Here is a 17,779-nt window from a genome sequence, read left to right on the forward strand (position 1 = left end):
TACGTATGACGAGCTGTAGAACGAGGGTGCAAAGCACCAGCCTGAAGCATGGGAACTAACACTGTGTCTAGTTGATCTTGATGATATAGAAAGGTTGCGTAAGCGATTCATGAAGTTGGACAGCAATGGCGATGGAACAATTGATAAAGACGAGTTTCTTACCATCCCCGGTGTCTCCTCCAACCCACTAGCAACAAGATTGATGGAAGTGATCGACGTGGATTCCTCAGGGTCGATAGATTTCCAGGAGTTTATCAGTGCCTTGTCTATTTTCTCCAACAAGACCTCGAAAGAGGAAAAATTGAGGTTTGCCTTCAGTGTTTATGATATCGACAAGGATGGGGTAATATCAAATGGAGAATTATTCATAGTGTTGAAGGTGATGGTGGGAAAGAACTTGACTGACGAGCAGTTACAGCAAATTGTGGACAAAACCATAATGGAAAACGACCTAGATGGCGATGGAACGTTGGATTTCGAAGAGTTCAAAAAAGCTGTGGAACACACTGAGATTGCAAACTCGTTGACATTGCATTCTTTTTAAAGCACCTAAATATATAGCAACAAGCACCAGTTGTGCTCAAGACATGACATTATCACATTACCACATTTACACTTTAGCACTGTAATTCTTAGACACATTGATGGCAAAGACTCCCATGCCAGAGCCCTTCGCAAGAGCCTGGCAATGCAAGAATAACCAGAGTAGTTTAATAAACCTCCTTCCAACAGTAGCTTCAGTCGAACGTTTAATGGTGATATATCATTTATATCATTTATATCTCGTCTGCTGTCCCGATTGGGAAATGTCTTTTTCCCTTCGTCTACATCCAAAATAAACACTTTTTCCATTCCATCTAGAGGAAATACTCAGTTATGTTGGGTTATATTGGGTTGTATCGCATTGTTTCAGCAATTAACATGTAATTTGCATATAATTTGCATGTACCTTTGGCTCCAATTGAATTTGGTTGGTTAGTGGTTGTATGGACAGGGAAAAAACAGTTGTTATCCTCTGGATAGTTGATTTCATTACATTAGATTAAATTTAATAAAATTGGATTGAACTACATTAGATTATTATTTTCTTATTTTACTATTTTACTATTTTATTATGATTTTATTCGTCTATTCACTCCCAGATGAGATTTAATTCCCTTCCTTTTGCTATTTCACTAGATTTCAATAAGCATGTCATTTTATTTCAAGGTATCCAATTATTTATCATCAAGCAATATAAGATCTTGTAATTGAGAGTGATTTATTATTTTTATTTAAATTGTACAAATTTAGTTTTCTTCTTTTATATTAAATTGCAATTTATCGTATTGTAATTTATTTCTTTTATATTGGCTTTTCATCACCATAATTTCATTTAATACTTTTATTATTTTCTACACACATCGTAAACCAAAATTCTATTTCAAACTTTGATTATATTTTTACCAGTATAAATATAAATATAAATACAAGAATAAGAATATATTATATTATATTATATTATATTATATTATATACCATATATAATATATAATATGAATAAGCCCTCATTAACTTAGAAAAAAGATAATCATTACTCTAATCCCTCACTTCGTGGTTAAACAATAGAACAAACACACAATGTCATTAGAAATATACAATAACAACACTCATAACTTCAATAATATAATAAATGAGTTAAAAAAATATAATGAAATCGAGATAAATGAAAAGACCAATCTATTCACCCAGATTCACGAACTACAGTCAAAGATAAAGTTCTATGAAAACAATATAAACAATCACTACCATATTATAAGCAGTCCTACCAAAGAAAAGGAGACTGCTGTTGAGCAAGAAACTCACACTACAGATAATGAAATCATCGATAGATTAATAAAGGATAAAGAAAACTATAAGAAAAAGTATAACGAGTTGAAATTGGATAATTTTAACAAGATAACCGAGATTAAAAACCTAAGAATCAGACTAAATAATGATAGCGAGAATGATAAGACTAATAGTGACCACAACAATAATATAAGCGACATTAACAATAAGTTGAAAATGAAATTACGAGACTCGATACTCAATTTAAACAAGTTGACAATGGAAAATGAAATTCTAAGAAAGAAAATATTCAACTACAACCAAATCAATAATAAACACGATTTGAATTTTTTTAACATAAATGATTTTAATAAAAACGAAAGCAAATTTCCATATAACCAGACCTTTAAACCGCTAAACGAGTTGAATGACGAGCTATCTGATAAGGAAAATGCAAATGCAAATGCAAATGGAGCTCAGAAAGATCTCAATAAAGAACTAGATAAAGAAATCAAAGATGAAATGATCAAAAAACCCTTGCCTAGAAAAAAATCAATTTTGAAGAAAAACAATTTGAACTTTGTGCAAATTCAAATCATTGGAAAGCTGAACATGTTGAAGCCATGCTATTTCAAGATTCCAGCAAAAGAAATGGACAAAAACACCAACAACATCAAGCTATTGAGAAAGATCTTTATCAAATACTCAAGCAAAATAAATAACAATGTGAATAGCTTGATCTTCAAGAACTACAAGGGGAAGACCATTGATCTAGAAAGGGGATACGATTTCCAGCATGGCGAGATTCTCTATGCCTATTACAAGTGATGCTCACCAGTTTTGCTTTGCCACAACAACTTGATCTAATTATCAGGTTCAACCATCTCATTCAACCATCGACTCCATGGTCAGCAAAAGACTACTCAAGATTGTCAGTGGTTTGCAGTTTATTTCGTTAGTTTTTGCATGTTTACGTTTATGCTCATTTTTTCTGTTCTATTCTTTCTGTTCTTTCTGTTCTTTCTGTTCTTTCTGTTCTTTCTGTTCTTTCTGTTCTTTCTGTTTTAGTTTGTTCTGTTTTATTCTGTTTTTGTTGAACTGTTCACTCTTCTATTCTTCTATTCTTCTTCCATAGATTTAAACACAAATAAACACTTTGTTTTGCGCTGTTGCCCATTACGGAAACTGTCCAATGCGGCAATTACAGAACAGGCATTGCCCCATTTACACTGATGTTTATTTTGGATCGCGTTGTTGTTTATTTATATTTACTGTTTTGGTTTCTTCACTTTGCTTCTTCTCGGTTCAGGCTCTTTCCTCCAGACTTTGTTCAGATTTACTTCGTCGACTCCAGATTCCACTGAACAACCAACTGCTGCTACTGCTGCTCTGTCGTACCACACTGCTCCTTTGCCACCATGAACACCACCTCTACTGCCCCCAGTCGTGATCACTCTCCCTCTGTCACTAATCCAAGCGACAGATCCACCAGATCCACCCAAGACAGAAACGAAAAAATCAAAATCAAGTTGAGAATGCAAGACAACTCTTTGGAATTAATCTACCAAATCAAAATGCACACCAGATTCAAGAAGTTGTTTGACAACTACTGCACCAAAAACGAACTAGATCCTGAATCCATCAGATTCATGTTCGATGGAACTAGAGTGACTCCCAACGACTCCCCTTTGAAGTTCGAAATGATTGATGGTGATGTGATTGAAGTTGTTCGTTACCAAAATGGGGGAGGTTTTTAACCAGTGCAAAACTGCTAAAGTAATTCCTTGGTCTCTCATCTAAATAAAAAAAAAAATTAATGGCTATCATTTTTTATAATCTGGTTTATCTCTAATTGTTTCACTCAATTGTTCAGCTCGTAAGTAATTAATATACGTAATTTGATAATTCATTCAAAATAATTTTTTTATTCGGTCCTCCTCTTTTGTTTTATATCAATTAATAAATTACTTGAGTTCAGTCGTTTGTTTGTTTTTTTCCAATTTTTCCCTATATAAATTTTTTTTTACAAAAAAAATCAATAAACAATTAATAGAACAACAATTAACTGTAATAAACCAGTAATTGAACAACCAAAACCACTGTGATCTTTGTAGAAACAATAAAATTTATCGAATTCCTTTAATTGCTCTCAACAATCTCACTGCTACTATTACTATTCACCTATTTGAATTGTTTATTCTGCTCCATTTTTACTTCTCTTCTCCTAATTCTCTACTTTCTCCACTCCCTCTGTTGCCCATTTTTATCTCTTGTACTCTTACTCTACTTTTATCACTTATCTCTTTATTATCTGTTTATTACCTCTTCTTCTTCTCTTCAATTGAACGAGCAATTGCTCTCAGTCTCTCTAATACCACTTCTACTCTCTCTTTTTTTTCAGTTGTGAAATCTTCGTTTGGTGTGGTGATTTCGTCAACTCTATTCTTTCCTACTGCTTTCTTCAGCGATAGCCAAATAATTATCAACTCTCTTCTGAATCCACAAATATCACCAGATTATCTTTATTCGAATCTTTCTTAGAGATGTCCTCTTCTTCTTCACCCTCTTCTTCTTCACCTCCTTCATCCACTCCATCGACACAATTTTCAGAAATCTCTTCATCCAAAAATCAACCCCCAGTTTCTTCTACTACTACTACCACCATTCTTTCTTCCAAAATTACCTCTGATATCAGAGATATCAATAAAAAACTACCTACTAATGACAAAAATACTTTTGTTATCCCATCATCAAGGTATGGTATCAATGCTGTCCAAATAAACTCAGCTAGAGAGATGTTTCTAATGTCCACAAGATCTCGCCAAAATCCAAACAAAATTATGCCAAATAAATATAAAATATCCAATCCACCCTATAATAATAATAATAAAAATAATAATAATAATAATAATAATAATAATGACACTGATACCAATACTAATTTATTTTCTTCTTATCCATCTTCGCCTCCACCTCCTCCTCTTGCACTTCCACTTTCACTTCCATCCTCTAACTACAATCATACCCACAACTTTAACCATGAACTCGATATTAAAATCCCAATTAACACCTCAAATGTAATGATACCAGCAACTTCTCACGATGGGCCTTGCAATAACCCCAAATGCTCCCATTGTGGTGCTGTTATAATACCTGCCCCTGCTTCCTCCTTCCCAATTAAAGACTCCCCTTCAATATCAATCAATAACTGGGAAGTCTTTACAACAAGAAAACCCATTTTCAATGCACAAGAAATTGATTACTACGAAAAAAAATTAAACCTACCTCTTCCTGAAATGATCTTTGGCAATAATCACATTAAAATTATCAATTCTGCTAAAAATTTTGAAATCAACTTTAACACCATAGATGCCCTTGATTTAGTGTTGAAATATGGTTGCGATGAAAAAAAATTACTAAAAGTTGCTCATTCAGATCATTGGCGTTCTGTAAGAAAAAATAACAATATTAATAATAACAACAACAATAATAACAATTTAAATACATTTAATTCCTCAAATATCTCGAATTCCTCTGATGATGGTTTGACAAAAATTTTAAAACCTTTTGATTGGACTTATACAACTCACTATAAAGGCACTTTAATCAAAAATAACTGCATTGATGATGATAATAATAAGCCAATAGAATTTAAACCAACAAATGAAAAAATCCCTCTAAATAAGTTAAAAAGAGAAGACCCCATTTTATTCTTTGATGAAATGATTCTTTATGAAGACGAATTGGCCGATAATGGTATATCCATTTTACAAATCAAAATTAGAGTGATGGCAGAGAGACTATTGCTATTGTCAAGATTCTTTCTCAGAGTCGATAATGTGATTTTCAAAATAAAAGATACAAGATTATTTATCGAATTTAATGATAATTTTGTTCTAAGAGAGTATAAAGAACTAGAGGATACATATGACAATGTGTTACACAAAGCAAAACAGTATAGCTCTTTTTATTCCTCAAATGATCCAAGGGCTTTATTAAGGGATAGCAATTGGGTTAGTGGTCGTTTAAAACATATCAAAACTGAAACAGAAGAAATTAGATTGTAATTTATATAATTTTCGTCGTTTATATATATATAGATATATATAGATAGATAGATATTTATGTATTTTTATTTTTGTAAAGTTAACTATACAAGCAGACTAAAATTATATTTTTCAATTTTTTCTAATAAATTAATATTTATTATATTTAGTTTAGATAGATATAACACACTGCTCAAGTATTTAAATACAAAACTCAAAAAGAAGAGAAAAGAAAAAAAAAAAGAAAAGAAAAGAAAAGAATTATCATTTAACATTAGGGGAAAAATAATAAAGTAAAAATAAAAATAGCCAAGACATAACAAATAAATACTAAATTAGATAACCCTTGAATTGAAAAAAAAAGTACAATAGCAAGATTTTCATTAACAAAGAAATAAATTGAAAAAAGAAATAAAAGCTCATTGAATAATAAAGCTAGTAACCATAAGTTTAATTGGTAATTAAAAAAGAAGTTAAGAAATAACTTTTCTGACCTCTAAAGTTATAAATCCTTTGTGAGTATTGAATTGATCAAGATCTCTTAGTCGTACATCAAAGTATTTTATTGGTTTACCATTAAAAATGTAATCAAATTTATTTGTGTTATTACTGTTGATAGAAAATGACAAGGAATTCTCATATATTTCAATGACATCAGATAAATTGTCGTTTCTATTAAAACTTTGAACAAAACTATTCAAACGTTTATTATTGTTAAGTTTTTTGAAAGTTGAAGCTGGCACTATTTTGACAGAGATAACATCATTTAAATTTTTCAAATGAGATAAAGAAAGCAAGTTAGAGGCTTGATTTAGATTAACACTTGGGGTAGGAGTTGAAGTATTTGATCTATTATAGATAGAAGAAAGTGAGGCGGAAGTGATTGAAGAAGGATTTGGCAGGTTGGAGAACAATGAGGAAGTATTTGTTAAATTTGTAGATGATAGGGTAGGAGAAAATGTGTTTGATGATTGAGCAAAATGTGAAGGATTTGCGGGCAAAAACTGATTGTTATTATTTTTAATATTTTTATTACTACTATTAACAGTATTATATTCCGAATTACTATATGGGTTTGGAATTGGAATTGGAATCGGATTTGGATTTGAATTTGAATTTAAATTTAAATTTAAAGTTGAAGTTGAAGTAGAAGCTGGGTTTAAATTTGATTTCTGGTTGATATTTGTATTTTGAGTAATGTTCTTTTTATTAAAATTGTTTTGTGTGTCAAATACAGTGGGTTTATTAACAAACTTATTTCGGACAATTTTTGGACTATTAATCTTCGAAAGAGTTGGCAGATTTAATAAAACAGATGATGTTGTTGAAGTAGATAATCTATGATTATTATCATCAATTGAAAGATTAAAACTTGAATTTAATTGGGACTTGTCGTTTTCTATATTATTATTACTATTATTATTAACGTTTCTAATCTCTTCGTCAATGTTTTTGTTGATATTTTTAGCAATCATGTTATCACTTAGTTTATTTTCATTAGAATGGGAGATAAAGTTGATATTAGACTTGGATTTAGAATGAAATACATTTGATGATTCAAAATCTAAATCTTTATTAATGCTAGAAGTGGAATTATGATTTAACGATCTATGAAGATTTTTTGTCAAATTATTATTCAGATTATTATGAAAATTTGTTTTACGGTTTTCAAAGTTCAAGTTTGTATTATTTATAAATTGATTAGGTTCTGTATCACTGAAATCCTCATTACTATTGCGATTATGATTATAATTCTCATTATAATTGAGATAAATGTTATTTTGTTGCTGGTTGTTATCAATGATGCCGTTTTTGGTATTTTCGCTAAAGTGATTCATATCTTCATTAGAAGAATTGGATGGAGAAGTTTTATGATTTAAATCGATATCTTTTATAAATAGCCAATTGTTGTTAACTTGAATTTTATCTTTGTTTTTATTTTCGTTAGTTTGATATAGATTTAGATTTATATCATTATGTTTTTTAGAAATATCGTATAATTGCAATCTCAATTTTTGATAGTTTGATTCACTTATATGAAAATTTTTTGAAAATAAAGTTACCTTTTCATTTAATTTTTTATTTTTATCTTTCAAGTGATTAATATTTTGGATCAAATTAGAAGCATTGGAGGTATTATTGTGTAATTTACTCTTTAAAAGTAAGTTTTCATTTTTTAGTATAGCATTTTCATTTTTTAGATTATTTAGATAATTATTCAAGTTTTTGATTTCATTTAAATACAAAGAATTTTGAGTGATTAATTCATCAATTGTTTTGGCACCATTCTCCCAATATGAGGCAGCTTCTCTTAAAAAGCTAGATACATTGTTATATTTTTTGGAATCTAGCAGCTCATTGCCAGCTGAAGAATTGGCAGAAGCATTTTTTATGTTCTCAGTGTTATCGTTATTGTTATTATGATTAAGAGAGATGTCGTTCTGATTCAAAAATGAATCAGAGCTCAAAGAATTCATAGAGCCAATCGATTGATTTGAAATGGATGCAGGCATTTTTTATATGAAAAAGTTGCAATTGAAATAAACCAGGCTCACCAAGCTGCAGTAAACCTTCTACTCTAATTTTGCTTCATAGGCAGGTTGAACATCAGCTTCATTCATACCTCAGCAACTTCAGATCAATTTCAGATGAGGTAAAACAAACATTGAAACAAAACTCAAAATAAAAAAAACCAAGAAATTGGTTTATGTAAGCACACGCGCTGTTAGTCATCTTTCAAATCACATGCCATTATGTAGTATGAGAATTATATATAAATACAGTTGCTGTGGACCGGATTGAAAATGTCTTTGAGATGGCGCAGCGGGATAAGATGTTTGAATCTGCATGCTACTCCAAAGCAAGAAAAAAAGCATGTCTCGTGTTCGAGTCCTAATGAAGAATCTCTGTAACTAGTCTGGTGAGGTGTGAATAGTCAAAGATATACTGATATACTAGTAATTCACACCCATTCTATGTAAGTCTTTCTTCTTTGTGCTAAACTGTTTAGCATAAAACATTTCTGTCAGTCACTGCTTTAAATTGTCTCTTTCAGAGCTCTGTGGACTTTTTCGTTGAAGATTTTTTGGTTCAAGGATTATTCTTAGCTGAGCATTACGTAATCATCTCTTTTTTCAGTTTCAAAGATTTTGAAACTGAAAAAAAAAATTGAAAAAAACGAAAAAAATTCAATTCAAGATAAAATCGCTATTTTAATTGTATTGCCTCTGAATTAAATCATTCTTTTGATTATCTGGTTAAATCAGCAGACTGAATATTGTGATTTTCAAAGATGGCTTCTAAAGTTGAAGAATTTATGATAAAACCTGAAAATGTTTCTCCCACAAATGATTCATCCAAATGGCCTTTATTATTGAAAAATTACGATAAATTGAATGTTAGATGTGGTCATTATACTCCAATTCCCTTTGGTACTTCTCCCTTGAAAAGAGATTTAAAGAATTATATTGCAACTGGTATAATAAACTTAGATAAACCCTCAAATCCATCTTCTCATGAAGTTGTCGCATGGATCAAAAGAATCTTGAGAGTTGACAAAACTGGTCATTCAGGTACTTTGGATCCAAAAGTCACTGGTTGTTTAATTGTCTGTATTGATAGAGCAACCAGATTAGTCAAATCTCAACAGGGTGCTGGTAAGGAATATGTTTGTGTTGCTAGATTGCACAACGAATTGCCTGATGAGAAACAAATGGCCAAAACTTTGGAAAACTTAACTGGTGCTTTATTCCAAAGACCCCCATTGATCTCTGCTGTTAAAAGACAATTAAGAGTTAGAACAATTTATGACTCAAAATTAATTGAATTTGATAATAAAAGAAACTTGGCTGTCTTTTGGGCTTCATGTGAAGCTGGTACTTATATGAGAACTTTATGTGTTCATCTAGGTATGTTATTAGGTGTTGGTGGTCATATGCAAGAGTTGAGAAGAGTTCGTTCTGGTGCTCTATCCGAAAATGATAATTTGGTCACTTTACATGATGTTCTAGATGCCCAATGGGTTTATGATAACACCAGAGATGAGTCCTATCTAAGAAGAATTATACAACCTCTAGAAACTTTATTACTTGGTTATAAAAGAATAGTTGTCAAGGACTCTGCTGTCAATTCAGTCTGCTATGGTGCTAAATTGATGATGCCAGGTTTATTGAGATACGAAGATGGTATTGAATTATTTGATGAAGTTGTCTTGATCACCACAAAGGGTGAAGGTATAGCAATTGCTATTGCTCAGATGTCCACTGTTGATATTGCTTCCTGTGATCATGGTGTGGTAGCCAAAGTCAAAAGATGTATCATGGAAAGAGATAGCTATCCAAGAAAATGGGGTTTAGGTCCTGTTGCTTCAAAGAAAAAACAATTGAAAAAAGAAGGAAAATTAGATAAATATGGTCGTACTAACGAAAATACCCCAGATTTCTGGAAATCTGGTTACAAATCTTTTGATCCAGCTGAATCTTCAACCACTCCTATTATTTCAGAGGTCAAATCAGAGCCCAACACTAAAACCGAAGATATTGAAATGAAAACTGTTCCTGCAGTTACTGCTGAACCAGTTGTGGAAACCCCAGCTGTTTCGAAGCCTGTGTTCCAGGAAGATAGCCCTCTGAATAGTTCAACAGCAGCTGAATTTTCTAAAAAAGTGAAAAAGGAAGTAAAAGAGAAAAAAGAAAAGAAAGAGAAGAAGGACAAGAAAGAGAAGAAGGATAAAAAGGAAAAAAAGGATAAGAAAGACAAGAAATCCAAAAAGAGAAAATCCGAAGAAGAGGATGGAGAGAAGAAAAAGAAAAAAAAGAAAGAATAACTCAACAAAAATTCACATAGCCATAAATTGAATTAAATTAAAATTATAAAGAATATATTTTATTGATTTTTTTATAAATTTCACCTTTTTTTTAAGTCCCACCTTTTATTTATGTAGTTAATGTAATATATAAAAATTTCTCCCAAACCATTAATTATTAACACAAAAAGTCAAAATCATATACCAAAACTATAAAAACTAAATATATAAAAAAAAAATTTATTACCTAAAACTCTGATTAAAACCCTGGAATAAATAAATATCAATTATCTAATTTTGGGAGCAAAACCGCACTCATTCCTTTCAACTCCTAACTCAGTTAACTTGAAAAATGCATTTGAAAAATCTTCAAAAAACTTATCTTGATCATTAGCATAAACTTCAACCCATTTTTTAAAGCTTGAATCTTTAACAAGCTCTAAATCCGTTGGCAACATCATCAATTCTGGGTTCTTTTCATTGAAATATTGCTTTTTACCAGTCGACTCAACTTTTCCAAAAACCCAATTATCATTCAACAAAATTTTATAAAACTCATTATCAAATTTGATAGGATTTGAAGTCCATTTCCCATCCCAACCAGAATATTTGGCATGAGTTCTGCCTAAACCATGAGCACCTAATAAAGCAACAATCTCTTGATCATTCATTTCTAATCTTGAAAATATTTCTCTGATGTGCTGTGAATCTTTAAACCCTAGTGGTAATCTGCCATTTGGAGGTATTAAAGCTAAATCATTCGGACCACAGTCAGTTCTGCCAGGTTTAAAAGGAATTTTTGGACCATCCATCTCTTCTATTGCGACTAAACCTGCCAATATCCATAAATCTGCATAAGAAATCCAAGGAAATTTCGATTTAACGGGTTCTAAAAGGTCTCTTGCAGTATTTAAACCAGTGTTTGCAGAATCTGTTAATTCAGGTGGAAATCTAAACCAAATAAAATTAACAATATTAAATTGAAAATAAAATTCGAGTAATTAAAAATGTTAGAAATTGTTAAAAAGTGAAAAAAAGTGAAAAAAAGCTGAAAAAAATTATCAAAGCAAAAATAAAAAAAATAATATAGCAAATAATTGGGATAAGCAAAACATAGAACAAAAATATTACAACAAAGACAAGAAAAATATAAAAAAAAATTGTGATAAATAAGAAAAGTTAAGAAACAAGTAAAAGTGAAATATTACCTCATAGTTGCACCATTAGAGCCTCCAGTTTTAGTATATTTATCATAGGTAGCGGAAGAGTGCCAGGCTAATCTTAGTAAGTTTGGAGCATAAGAACCATCATCAAAGTCTGGACATTTCATTATTTCTCGGATATTGTTTTGTACTGACTCATAATCATGATCAGAAGAATTGGTATTCTCATTGGAAACGTCATTAAAATCATTTGAAATTAATTTTTCATTTGAAAGTGGAACAAAACTAGAGGCATATAAAATTTCTGGATGAGTATTATTGTTGTTATTGTTATTAACCTTTTGTTTTGAGCGAGATCTCGATTTGGATAATTTTTTTGAGAAATTTAATTTAAAATGTTTATCAGATGATACAATTGAATTGGAACTTTTAATAGTTGAGTTTTTATTATTTGTACTTTTAGGAGATGATGGAGTAAAAGGAGAATCTAAAAGAAAATTTTCTTTCGATTGATCACTTTGATTTTTATTCTCACTATTTTCCTTATCATTAATATCAATACTGTCATTGATAAAATCATTTAAAGATTGATGGTTGTTGTTAAATTCTAGAATATTGATTTTATTTGAATCGTTAATATCATTTTGATAATCAGAATCAATAAATAATTGAGAAGCAGTTAAAGTTTGGAAACCCGAATTTTTATGAGAATGGGAAGAATTTAATTTTTTGGGACTATTTTTATTTTCTTGAGCCATTTTTAAAGTCCTATTGATTGGTTTTAGTTGAATGGTGTTATCTAAAACTGAATTATTATTAATGGTGTTATTATCAGTTGAAAAAGAAAAATCATGAGTTATCTCCAAATCGTTTGGAATATTATCTTTAAGACTCTTTTCCAAATCCAAGTTTTTTGTGTTTAAAGGAGTAAAAGCTTTTTTGTTGACTGGTTTATTATTAGAATTAGATTTCGCTGATAACGAGGTATATTTTCTTTTTAAGTTTTTTTTTAATTTTTTTTTATTGATTTTTTTGTTGATATTGGAGTTAGTATTTGAGGATTTAAATGATTGATCAAATGATTGATCAATTGATCGATCAATTGATTGATTGGCGGTTAAATTAAGAGTGTCTAAACAATGTGCATCTCGTAAACTGTCAATATTATCAGTGTTTTGGGTTTTTTTAGTGTCGAAATTCTGATTGTTCTTTTTATTTTTTGTTTTTGTTTTTGTTTTGTTCGTATTATCGTTTCCAAAATTGGACTTGTGTGGTTTGGTATCATTAGTGTGGGAATCGGTAAAAAGAAGTTTTAAACAAAACGATTGCAACTTCCGTTGCAAATTAGTCGAGTAAAACCAGATATTAAGCAATTGATTCAATCTCTTGCTCAAGATGTGGAATTCATTGAATATAACATCGACAATGGCGTAAGTATCGACTTTGATAATGTGAAAAGTTCTCCTGTATTTTTCTTGAATTCTGTAATAAAACCTCGAATATAATGGATGGCTTTTGTTTCTAAAAAGATCAGAATCAACAAAGGGATTGTCTTTATTTAGGTTGTTTAGATTTTTGTAGTTGACCAAACCCAATTGAGCCAATACACAGGGGAAGATGTGTTTCAACTCTTTCAAGCACCATTTGAAGCCATTTCTGTAACGAACCAAGTCAATTTTGATCCAGGAGCAAACCAAAATAGCAACTGATAAAGGAGTCAAAAAGATCCTGAACAAAACAGAAGGGATCAAGAGATAGTAGTCGATGTTTTCGAAGATGATTCGTAATAAGGGCATCTTGAGCAGCGGAAGAGAAAACAAACAGTGTTGAACAAAAACCACCAGCGCTTAAGCATTGAAGAAACAGCAAAAAAAAGAGGAAGAAATAGCAAAAGAAAGACTATTTATATGCCCAGCAGTCTCTGGGCGCTAGCCACAAAGAGTCTTTGTTTTGGTTTGTCATCCCTGCAAATCCTCGACTCGAAGATATAATCAGAAAAAACAGGCAAAACGAGAGCATCAAAGACCAAAACAATGGAAGCAGCAGCTGCATGCAATGCAGCTGCATACCCTCTAAACTAACATACTAGACTGGCAAAAGCGATCTGTGACTTCGTGGCCAAGCTGGTTAAGGCGTGAGACTGTTAATCTCAAGATCGAGAGTTCGATCCTCTCCGAGGTCGTAGCTATTACTTTTTTGGACGGCTTTTTTCCAATTTGTTGGTGTTGGTGCTTCTTGAGCTGCATGAGAGTAGCACTTCAATTTTGATTGCTGATAGAAAAGCTATAGTATATAATCTGCAAAGTCTATGTAAGCCTGGCCCTACGATGACTCATTGATCCACTGGTTTCTCAACTTCTTGCTTTCCACTTTGGGTTTCAACCCCAAGTACACTATTACCAAGATGGCTAACGTGAATATCAATTTGTTCTTACCAAATGACGAATTCAACAAATCAAACTGTAGCGACGGATATATTCTGGTGCAGAAAAAATCATTTTTGAATGAGCAAGTAATGATGGTTGATTCCAAATTTGTTGGAATAGATACCAACCCATTTAGCTGTTCATCATTAAATCCAGCATTCAATAACTGTCTTTTGTGAGTAATAACGGATCTATCATTAATCAATAGATTCGATTCCGATATTTTATTCTTATTATTACTATTCTGACTATCAACATTTTTGTTATTGATAATATTGCTGCTCTTCTTATCCTGTATATTATTATTAAGGAAATCAGGTCCTTTGCTCAATAAAAATTTTGGCGCATAAAATATTTCTCCATTATTCATCTCGATTATAATAGACTTTGTTGTAACTCCAAATTGAGATCTAGATACAGAAAGATCTTGAATTTTCCCATTCAAGTTAAACGTCTTCTCACCAAAAATGGGTATCAACCTCTCCTCATCTTTGAAAAATTCAACTGTAAATATCTTATTACCGATACTTGGTTTCAAGCTAAAATATGAATAAATTAGAAAGTTCTCATCAATTACCATTGAAATCTTATTTTTATCATTTAATATTATATCATTTTTGTGAATATTTGAGTAAATTAAATCCCCATTTTCATAATCAAATACATTAACCATTAATGTATTTTCAATCTTATTGGTAACACTAACCAATATTATTTTGTAATTCAAATATTTATAGACAATTCGTTTATCTTTCAAAAAATATTTATCCGATCCAACCACATTTAAATTATTAACTTTAACTGAATAAATTTCATTGCCATTATAATATCTTTGGCACCAACTTTTATTCTCATTATCAAGCCCACAAATTTCATTTTTTTCTTCACTGATAGTAAACTTATTATCATGGTCTATATCAAAATATCCTTCATTACGAAACACCTGATAAAATCTTTTATCAATTTCATTTTTCTTTGTTAAATCTTTGTAATTGTATGATTTATCTAAAACTTTCCCATTTTCCAAATCAATCAAAAAAAATTGTCCAATTTTAGTTGATACTATAACTAACTTTTCAAATCCAAAATAGTTATTCAAATGCTTAAAATTTTCATATTGATGAGTATTAAAATTGATCAAATTACGATGAACAAATTCACTGATCAATTTTTTAAATCTAACTAATCGGTTATAATAAATATGCATCAAAGTTTTATAATTATTGTAGTCCGCATTATAATTGTGATTGTAAAAGTCTTTATAATTGCTATTATCAGTGATATCAAGATTATTTGATAATTTATTCAAAATTTGATACCCGTTTATCATACTTAATGATTGATATTTTTTCCAAATCAAAGTATCATTTATAAATTTCAAAATCTCCAAATCATTTGTCAAAACTAAATAATTTAAACAGTTTTTTTCACTATCAAACTTGAAATCAATTGATTTAATTAAGTTTAATGACGGTAAGTCAGGATTATAGATGTTAAATATCTTTTTTAGTTTATTGTCAAAAGTGATACTCAAAAAATCAATCGAATATTCATTTAAAGTTATAATATACTTATTGTTTTTGATAAAATAAACTTTGGAACCAGAAACCGAACCAGAAAATGAACTGGAAATTGAATTAAAATTAGATATTTCATTCAATTCTAATGATGAAGAATTTAATTTTGATAAATCGTTATCAACTGATAAAATGAAAAGTTCGTTTTTCGAGTTTATAATAGAGTACTGATTTTTAAAGATTAATTTTTCATCAATTATTGAATTCTCATTAACATCAACTGATAAAATCAAATAATAATTGGCATTTTGGAAAATTAATAAATTATTCAAAATTTTATAAAGCAAATAATCATCTTTTAATAACTTTGATTCTATTTCAATTTGAGAAACATTTTTACTAATAGAACTGTTAATAATAACGTTGTTTAGATTTTTATAGTAAATTAAAACATCTCCAGCATTATTTATTGGCGAGACTGAAATTGAATCATCAAATTTTAATTGAATATCTGATAATAGCACTGAGGATTCAAAAATCTCTGAACTGGAATTATAACTATACTCAATAACGCAATTGGATGATGAATCGAATATTAAAAATTTATTCTCATTAACTTTAAAAACTTTGTTCCTATCTGATTCAGAAGTGAAAAGAATATGATCTATTAAGAATCCCTTTTTCAAATTCCAAATAAAGATATTAGAGTTGACCAACGTTAATAAATAATTATCATCATTGAGAGTAAAAATAGGAAAATTTGGATTTTCTTGATCTCCAATCACCTCAAATTTTCCATTGGAAGAACTGAAAAATTCATTTAAATTATATCTCCATTTGATATTTCCAGTTTGAAAATCAACAACAGATAAAACTTTGTCATCTGAAATCAATGAAACTAAATCAATTGATTGAGACAAGTGATGGTTGTTGACTTCACCAACGGAAGCAATCTGCCAGTCGACTTTGAATGCTTCATCATCATAAACACATTGCACTAATGAGACGTAAAAAAGAAGAAACCAAATAAATAAAGATGGCTTTCTCACTGAACAAGAAAACATCCCCGGAGTTCTGAAGACTATTCTAATCAGCAATGTCGTCTATTTTGTTTCTAACAGATTTTTTTTTTAAAAAATAACTGCTAAGAACACACCTATTGTGGTTCTTGCACGGTGCTGTTTAGTCGGTATATAAACTACAAAAACTGTCCCTGTAATTTTACCATGGATGTGGGAAAACCTTAGAGGGAAGAAAACTCACATCAAGGACGAATGAATTTAAATAAGAAATAGATGTTATCGTGTTTATTGTTTCTAACAGAAGCTCAATCTTTTTTTATTTTTTTTGTTTTAAAAATAGTTGCTAAGAGCCCACTTTGTTGGGGTTCTTGCACGGTGTTATTTATTATATCTATATATTAGAGTAAATGCTGTCTTTGTAATTTTGCCGTAGATGTGAGGAAACCTTGTAATTAGGAAGAAAACTCACATCAAAGACAGGAGTGTGAAATCTAAGAAAATATGTGCTGGTGTCATATTACTTTATGAGTTGCCATGCGTGGGAAATAAATATAATGAGTTTGCTTATGCCCCATTTCGTCCCTAGATATGTGTAAATGATTTCTGGGTCCACTTCGTCAGTGAGAATCGTTGGGATCTCTGAACGGACTCTAGCCTGTAAGTTTATTGGACATTGGAAGATATAATGAGTTATTGTCGGTTCTGAGAGGGAACATTTGCATTGGTTACTGCTCATATACCCAGCCCTCCACTGAGTATCTTCACCAAAGAAGCTCAATTCAACACCAATAGGTAAAAACTGACAAGTACTATATTTTATTTAAATATATTGCTTTTACTCATTCGATGGTCAGCAGCTCATCCCCATTAGCTCAGTCGGTAGAGCGTTCGGCTTTTAGGGATTCTTCTAGTTTCGCAAGAAACCGAAATGTCCAGGGTTCGAGCCCCTGATGAGGAGTTGTTTTTTTTTGCACTGTTTTGCTTTGCATAGT

The 17,779-nt window shown here is 30.6% G+C and overlaps 8 protein-coding genes and 2 non-coding genes across 10 annotated transcripts; 6 read left to right on the forward strand and 4 right to left on the reverse strand.

Moving 5' to 3' along the window:
• The first annotated feature begins 81 nt into the window (after positions 1-81).
• Positions 82-751, forward strand: CNB1 (calcineurin regulatory subunit B). Its single transcript, XM_020193537.1, has one exon. The coding sequence runs from the start codon at positions 110-112 to the stop codon at positions 542-544; it is 435 nt and encodes a 144-aa protein (XP_020046396.1). The 5' UTR covers positions 82-109; the 3' UTR covers positions 545-751.
• An 869-nt stretch (positions 752-1,620) lies between these two features.
• Positions 1,621-2,637, forward strand: ASCRUDRAFT_8860 (uncharacterized protein; the record flags this gene model as incomplete). The annotated part of the gene is made up of 1 exon (XM_020195009.1): positions 1,621-2,637. The coding sequence occupies one exon, from the start codon at positions 1,621-1,623 to the stop codon at positions 2,635-2,637; it is 1,017 nt and encodes a 338-aa protein (XP_020046397.1).
• Positions 2,638-3,227: 590 nt separating this feature from the next.
• TIP41 (Tip41p) lies at positions 3,228-5,876 on the forward strand (the record flags this gene model as incomplete). Its single annotated transcript, XM_020195010.1, has 2 exons — positions 3,228-3,536; positions 4,281-5,876. 2 exons carry the CDS (start codon positions 3,228-3,230, stop codon positions 5,874-5,876), a joined length of 1,905 nt encoding a protein of 634 aa, XP_020046398.1.
• Positions 5,877-6,289: 413 nt separating this feature from the next.
• Positions 6,290-8,466, reverse strand: ASCRUDRAFT_76603 (uncharacterized protein). The gene has a single exon (XM_020193538.1). It carries the CDS (start codon positions 8,366-8,368, stop codon positions 6,329-6,331), a length of 2,040 nt encoding a protein of 679 aa, XP_020046399.1. The 5' UTR covers positions 8,369-8,466; the 3' UTR covers positions 6,290-6,328.
• A 376-nt stretch (positions 8,467-8,842) lies between these two features.
• On the forward strand, positions 8,843-10,957 carry CBF5 (pseudouridine synthase CBF5). Its single transcript, XM_020193539.1, has one exon. The coding sequence runs from the start codon at positions 9,148-9,150 to the stop codon at positions 10,678-10,680; it is 1,533 nt and encodes a 510-aa protein (XP_020046400.1). The 5' UTR covers positions 8,843-9,147; the 3' UTR covers positions 10,681-10,957.
• On the reverse strand, positions 10,728-11,905 carry ASCRUDRAFT_76605 (heme peroxidase; the record flags this gene model as incomplete). Its single annotated transcript, XM_020193540.1, has 2 exons — positions 11,868-11,905; positions 10,728-11,610 (listed from the first exon to the last, which is right to left on the reverse strand). Coding segments are annotated over exons 1-2 (665 nt in total), but the record flags the coding sequence as incomplete, so codon positions are not given.
• On the reverse strand, positions 11,708-13,750 carry ASCRUDRAFT_76606 (uncharacterized protein; the record flags this gene model as incomplete). The annotated part of the gene is made up of 1 exon (XM_020193541.1): positions 11,708-13,750. A coding segment is annotated over exon 1 (1,750 nt), but the record flags the coding sequence as incomplete, so codon positions are not given.
• A 180-nt stretch (positions 13,751-13,930) lies between these two features.
• ASCRUDRAFT_t110 lies at positions 13,931-14,004 on the forward strand. Its single transcript has one exon. It is a non-coding gene; the product is annotated as a tRNA-Asn (tRNA).
• A 6-nt stretch (positions 14,005-14,010) lies between these two features.
• Positions 14,011-17,024, reverse strand: EMC1 (Emc1p). Its single transcript, XM_020193542.1, has one exon. It carries the CDS (start codon positions 16,827-16,829, stop codon positions 14,145-14,147), a length of 2,685 nt encoding a protein of 894 aa, XP_020046403.1. The 5' UTR covers positions 16,830-17,024; the 3' UTR covers positions 14,011-14,144.
• Positions 17,025-17,648: 624 nt separating this feature from the next.
• Positions 17,649-17,745, forward strand: ASCRUDRAFT_t111. Its single transcript has one exon. It is a non-coding gene; the product is annotated as a tRNA-Lys (tRNA).
• The last annotated feature ends 34 nt before the right edge of the window (positions 17,746-17,779 follow it).

Source organism: Ascoidea rubescens (genome assembly GCF_001661345.1).
Source record: "Ascoidea rubescens DSM 1968 unplaced genomic scaffold ASCRUscaffold_9, whole genome shotgun sequence".
NCBI lineage: Eukaryota > Fungi > Ascomycota > Saccharomycetes > Ascoideales > Ascoideaceae > Ascoidea > Ascoidea rubescens.